Source organism: Chaetura pelagica, unplaced genomic scaffold, assembly GCF_000747805.2.
Source record: "Chaetura pelagica isolate M959 unplaced genomic scaffold, ChaPel_1.0 scaffold37, whole genome shotgun sequence".
NCBI classification, from domain to species: domain Eukaryota; kingdom Metazoa; phylum Chordata; class Aves; order Apodiformes; family Apodidae; genus Chaetura; species Chaetura pelagica.
This window is the reverse complement of record NW_009954567.1, coordinates 4,850,003-4,856,987: the sequence shown is the minus strand read 5'-3', so window position 1 is coordinate 4,856,987 and position 6,985 is coordinate 4,850,003. Positions and strand designations below refer to the sequence as shown.

General features: G+C 33.7%; 1 protein-coding gene across 6 annotated transcripts in view; it reads right to left on the bottom strand.

Annotated features, from left to right (window-relative positions):
* The window catches only part of ERBB2IP (erbb2 interacting protein), a 67,027-nt gene that overhangs the window by 26,656 nt on the left and 33,386 nt on the right, over positions 1–6,985 (bottom strand). For all 6 annotated transcript variants that reach the window (XM_010005372.1, XM_010005371.1, XM_010005373.1 and 3 more), the window contains exons 7-13: positions 6,269–6,343; positions 4,892–5,036; positions 4,417–4,489; positions 3,251–3,380; positions 2,783–2,898; positions 1,671–1,740; positions 582–681 (exon numbers count right to left, since the gene is read on the bottom strand). In XM_010005372.1, coding sequence (XP_010003674.1) covers positions 582–681; positions 1,671–1,740; positions 2,783–2,898; positions 3,251–3,380; positions 4,417–4,489; positions 4,892–5,036; positions 6,269–6,343 — 709 coding nt within the window. The remainder of the gene's footprint in view (positions 1–581; positions 682–1,670; positions 1,741–2,782; positions 2,899–3,250; positions 3,381–4,416; positions 4,490–4,891; positions 5,037–6,268; positions 6,344–6,985) is intronic.

Below are 6,985 nucleotides of genomic sequence, written 5' to 3'. Positions count from 1 at the left end.
TCCCTAACTCCTGATGGTGATATTTGTGGGATGTTACTTATTTTCCTAACTTTTTCACAGGTGTGCAGAAATAACTGTCTGGCAAAGTCTTAATATTTTGGGCCTAACGTTTTATAAAGCCAGTTCAAACTAGATGTGAGCAAAATACTTTTTTCTGGACCAATTTTTTTTTTCTTTTAAAATAAAAACCAGAATGCTATGTACTTTTCCAAAAATATGTACTCAGTATGGAGGAAACATTTTGTCTAACATTCTGTTAAAACAGAAGCAGACACCACGTAGGGAGAATTCCACTGCAAACCATCAAGGTCTGGCAAGAATGAAATAGGATGTCACACTGAGAATTGCCAGCATCACAGAATGGAATCCCACTAGTCCATTTCTCACCTTGCTCACTGAAACACTTTTACATAGAATTTAGCAATATACAGATCACATTAAGTTGCTGTTCTCCTTTTTCAGCTGTAACTCTTCATCACTTACAAGTTTCCTCTTTAAGTATTACTTAATGAAAATCATATTAGCTGGACAGTCTTCTCATTACTATTTTCAGAAGTGAGCATTCTGACAGTGTTTCTTACCATCCTCGGTCCTTGGTTGCTGGGGGAACATGTAATTAGTAAGCACTGTTTTCTGTGTGTCGGGGTCAGTTTCTTTTTGAAGAGGGATAAGTGGTTTAGACTAAAAAGCAAACAAAAGAAGGGTATAAGAATATACATAAAAAGGTAAATATGATTTACACAGCCCAGAGCATGTCTGTCTCAATTCTAGGAAGACTACATTGCTTTGTATTAGACCATTTCTTTGCTGAATAACTTTCTCAAAATGAAGTGATTAGCAACTCTGTCTTGAAGACTAGCTTTGAATGAGAACTGAAATACACTAACAGCTTTGAGAGATAAGCAAACACTGAATTCTCAAAACACAACCCAGTTTCTTGATAGGACTTGCTACTATCACAAAGCAGGCTAATCTTGAATACACAGATGTATTTGGCCATTTAAAGGTGCTCTTCATACTGGCATCAGATTGAATAAACCCCACCCACAAAAAGAAAAGTGTAGAGGGTTCTTGAAATTACTGTATCAGTAGAAGTGCTTCCATTACACTACACCTAAGGCTAGTGGATTTCTAACAGCCCTGTACACCTTAATGCAGTTTAGGAAATCGGCATAGCACAGAAGGCTTCAATACACAGCAAAAAATATAAGCCACAAACACACAAGTTACTGCTTAATAGCTTGAAACTCAGAGAATTAGAGAGTTAATGGGTGTGGCAAGAAACCTAGCACACAAAAAAAAGGCATGCTAGGTTTCCCCAATGGTATAGCTGTGGAATAAACAGTCTGCTACACTGTCTAGTACTTGCTTATCAAGCACTAACTCTCCTATGCAAACAAACCTGAAAAAGAAAAACAAAACCCAAAGAACCCAACATCTGTTAAACTGTATTTCCTAACAGCACATAACTTTGCTAGAAGTATGAAAGTCTCCAAAGACAGGTAGGCTCAGTGTTGTTTATTTCAGGAGAATCAACATTGTAATATCAAGGAAGTATTGCTGTACACACACAGTACCAGGTCTCATAACTTAACAGATGGCTCTGCACTTGGCAATTCCATTAGGAATAAAGTCAACAATAACCTATTTTTAATTTCTAAAAAGTTTACCTGATTGTCTGATAGCCACATAGCAGTGAGCTGTTGCAGTTTTGTAAAGGTAAATGGCAAGTTCTTCAATCTGTAAATTACAACAAGAATTTATATAAGTACACTTCTCAATACCATTCAGTCTGTTAAGAAACAATCTTACATTAGTCTATAAAAATGTTTAAAAGGGACTGTTTAAAGGCAACAACATTTAATTTAGATTCAAAGCTATACTGGAATTAAAACCAAACAAACAAGCAAACAAATAAATGCATTTCTGCCCCATTCAGCATGCAGTTTTTAAAAAAATAGTAACAATGCAACAAATTTAACTCAGTTCAGTGATTCACATACTATTCTGAAGACAATTAACCTGAATTAATTTGAAACCTCAGGATTTTAGTTTTCAATACACACGCACAGCTGAAAATTGTGGGGTTTTGTCTTTTTTTTTTCCACAAGGTACATGTGGGGAAAGGGGTATACACTTTGGCTTTGGCATTAAATAAATGGATAAATCAAGCTACAGATGGTCTAGTGGGAGTTGTCCCTGCCCATTGATCTAGATGATCTTTAAGACCTCCTCCAGCACAAATTATTCTACAATTCTATGAGGATAGAGAAGCTGAACTGGCAGAACAGGAGGGACACTTCAGTTAGACTTACATCTTCCAATACATTTCCATTCTATGAACTGGCAATTTCTAAAATAGATATTTTTTTTCCCCTTGTTTTAAATCACCAGCTGTAATAAAACACAACTCCCTCCTTCCCTAGCACTCTGAAGAGTTTTATGCTATAGTGTGATACTGTTTTGTGTCCTCTATATGCAGAAGGGGAGGCTATTAACTTTTAAGTAAGAATTGAAAGTTTTATAAAAATAACGAAACTACTTCCTCAGAAAAATACATGCTAGAAATAATCAATGTATTGAAGTGGTGCTTCAATGCATGTGCCAAGTCATTAAAATAAAGACAGTGGAACTGAAAGATCCAGAACACAACAGTAATACATTAAATACATGAATTTCAGTCAGCTTCTAAGCCATCTGTGAGATAAGGAAAACATAACATAACCTCTACACCATTATTGCAGATTCTGTAACTCCTACTTGAATAAACACATTCACAAACCTATTGTCACTCAGATTGATGACTTTTAATTTCTGCATATCCCCCATTTCTTCAGGAAGAAATTCCAGCTTATTAGAATGCAGAAACAACACCGTTACATGCTTCCAGTTTCCAATCTGAAAAAAAAACAACAAGGTATTAATTCATCTTCAAAATTCTAAATAAGCAGGTTTTTAACTACATCACAGATTTTGCTGTTTTTCCCTGTAAAGTATAATTAAATTTAGTCTTACTTGTTAGACCTTCTTTTAGCTTTTATACACTAGCAACATATTTCTACTTCTTGCTTGACAAAATTCCAAATTTCCTTACTTGATATCTTTTACATTTGTATAGATCCTTCTTCAAAAACATACACAAAAGAAAATCTACTCAAGAATTATTAACTTCTTATCCAAAAGCTGTACAGACTATATATTTTAAAATTAATTTAAAAATTAACTGTGCAGTTTTTAATTAAATACATACCTCTGATGGCAGCTGTGTTAAAAAGTTATGATCTGCAGCAAATGTCCTTATACTGGAGAGCTGCCCAACAGATGAAGGCAATGTTTCAATCTCATTGAAACTACAGTCCAGTTCTTCTACTGATACTAACCTGAAAAAAAAAGAAAAAGAAAAAAAAGAAAAAAATTACTCCTCTACACAGGTTAATTAATTCAACATTAATTTAGTCTTTTAATTAACACCACTATTAATTACAAATCTCAAATTTAATTAAAAATCCAACTCTGAAACCCAAGAGAGTTCAAATCCAAGGAAAATCCTTTACTAATTGCCTAAAATGTGGTTTGGTTGTTTGTGAAGTTTTTTGGAGGTTTTTTTTGTAACTCCTTTACACTGTCCTCATGAGAGAGTATTCAGTGAAAACGCATGGGTCATTAAATGTTTGTGGACTACATGAAAATATGCTACTGCACAGAATGGAAAACACTCAGACTGGGACAGAGCACGGTTTCTGAAAAGGAGAATAATTTCTACAGTCAGATAGTGAACCTAAAATCTGACAGTGAAGAGGTATTTTGTAAATTCTGATGACAAAAGATAACCTACATTAATCACAATAGGAGAAAAATAAATTGGAACAAATACCCTTAATTTGTATAGCCCTTAATTTTGAACCAATTGTTTTGCCATCACTGGTGAGTTTTAAATTAAATTGCTGAACATCAAATTATACATTAAAAAGTCATGATGATGAACAGGTGAAAAGCCTCCTTATACTATGAAAAAAGATAAATTGTGTGTTTAGACTTAATTTTTACAAGCTTTTTGATAGTGGTCAATCATTTTCAATATTTACTATAGTCACATCTATGTTACCGTCAAAAACAAATTCCAGGCAGCTCACTTCCTTTTTAAATATATTGTTTTCTTTCACATTCAATTATTCTTTCATGGATTGGTGGCTGCATTAATAAGTGACAAAGATAGGTCTTTTGACATTAAATAATACATAGAGAATATATATGCGGCAAACTTGAAGATATAAAAGCACTTGCTTTCAATTTTACTAAGACATTAACACAAGGAAATGAAATCAAGCAGGCGTAAAAATATTAAACAGAGGAGCCAATGTTACAGAAAAATGTGGAGAAAGACAATTTAACTTTTTATTCAGATGAAATACCTACCCTCCTATGGAGTCTGGCAAATAAATTAACTGGTTTTCATCAATTTTAAGTGTTGTTATCTTCTTTAGAGACCCTGTAACAAAATCAAGAAGTCAATCAGAAAGGACATTTGAGCTCATTAAGCTTAGTTTTAATTTTAAACCCAGGGGGAAAAAAAACAAAAAAACCAAAAAAACAAAAAAACCAAAAAACTATGGGTAAGCAATCATATCTTTATTACCTGGGGGGAGATTAAAAATATTTTTTTACTCCATTACAGTCACCAGTTTATACATTACTTTGTAAATGGATGAGAAAGTCACAAATGCTCCAAAATTAATAAATATTTTATTATTCAGCTACATATTGCAGTTTTATCTAAAACTAATACTTTTAATAACTGAAATGATGCCTTAAAATGCCATTAATTTATTTTCAAGTGTTCTGTGTCTGAGCTATAAGGTACTAAGAACACGAAATAACTGAAAATACAAACCAATAGACTCTGGCAGTTGCTGAAGAGAATTACTGGATAACAGTAGGTCTTGCAGGCTTTCACAACCTGAAATACCTTCTTCAACTACTTCAATGTTGTTTTTAGAAACATCCAAGTAGGTCAGTTGTTTCAAAGTGCCTATGAACTACAAGCAAGAGAAAATAATGTGTTCCAGGAAGTGCAAGTTCAATACAAAAAATCCAGCAGGTTTGATAACAAACTGTCTCAAGTGTAATGCCAGATGAAAAGAGAAAACCTATTTCTAGTGCTGGAATACACTTTTATGCAAAATATCCAAGCTTCGTAATGAAATATTTTGCGCAGATATGAACAGTTAATATTTTTTTCCACCTACACAGTCATACCACAGTTTCTTCAGGTCACTAAAGTCAGTCATTGCAAATTCAACAGCTAGATCAGTTACCATGAATCTAGCACAGTGTTTTAATGTTTATTTGTGCCTTTTGTGTAAAACTGCATCCCCCTTAACCTCAAAACCAACAATTAATCCCTAATTGTAGTAAACTGAAGAAAAAGGCCAAATATAAGCTTGAATCACCTTTCCATATGAACCAAGAATAAGCTTAAAATATTTATGCAAGCTACCCTACTGAAATCTTCACAGAGAAGATGCAGTCATTTTCATAAATACAGTTTTACAGTAAAGTAGAAAAGTTTAATACATCCACTCCACTCTTAAAGGAAGAATTAGTTGAAGTGAGGAAAGACAGTACACTACAGGAGAGAAATCTTCATGTCATAAGACTACTAGTGATTTTAAGTATGAAACAGAGCAGCTGCTTCTCAAATTTCAAATACTAGTTTACTAGAACATGAGCAGAGGTCCACAAGTACTGCAATAATAGGTCAGCCTGGACACCATGTAATTCTAGGAGATGTCTGGAACCCAGATTAAGCGACCAAACATTTTCTCAGGACCTGGTTGTTGCTCCCTGTATACCTGGCACCTGAGCAGGCACAACTTGCTTTACAGCTGTGCCCAATAAACATTTTCAGAATATATTTATCCTGTAAATTTGTGCCTGCTATCTAACACAAAAGAATCACTTTTTGGAAGGACCACTCAATCCTAAATTTGATCCAGAATTTGATGTAGGATTTTTACCCTTTTTCTGAACTGGAACATAATTTTTAGCTGAGAGGTACATAACTTTCAGTGAAAGAAGAGCTGTGTACCCAGCTCTCATGATCCATGACAATTTCCAAGTGGACTAGCTGAGCATTTAAGTGGCATTTAGCTTTTTGGGTTTAAATAACATTAAAATTACATAGCAACTTTAACATAGATGATTGCTGACAATGCAAATACCACTGTAAATGAAAATACTAAATGATTAACAAAGCAAAAAGACTTACCCCTGGAATAAGTGTCAGTCTATTACCATCCATCCAGAATTCCTTTAACCCACTCAGTTGTTCAAGTACTTCAGGCTGTAAAGGGAAGCCATTTTAAAAAATCTTTTAAAAAATTTCAGTGAAAGGCTAAAACAATGATTCATCTATTGCACTTTTAATTACTGTCTTATTATAGCTGTTACATACTTTTTTTCCAATGGTTTATCAACAAAAATCCAGATCATTCACTTTGTAAATATAGACTAGGCAAAAATCTGCTAAGAACCTGATCACAGCACTAAATAACCCTTGCAAGAAATGGGTTTGATTTTTTGTTTGTTTGTTTTTTTGTTGTTGTTTAAGAAAATACTATTTTTAAACTGGAGCACACAATAAATGTTGTGTGTATCATTTCTTCCATAATGAAGGTGGTCTAACTCCATCAACACAGAAGAACTTTTAAAAAAAACACGATTTTGTGCTTTTTGAAAAAGAGAAACCAATTTTATAGCAATAAAGAATGCATCTTCATTACAGAAACAAACTACTCCATCCACGAAGTGAAGCGCAGGATTGTGCTTCTATTACAACATTGTGTTAGAAGTAGCTTTTGTGTTAAGGAAAGACTACTACTTGGTAAACATCTGTATTTCACAGGCTTCACTACTTAAACTTCCCTCCTGAGAAGGTATTACAAAATAGGTATATTAACAACTACAGGTTCAGATAAATGCAGAA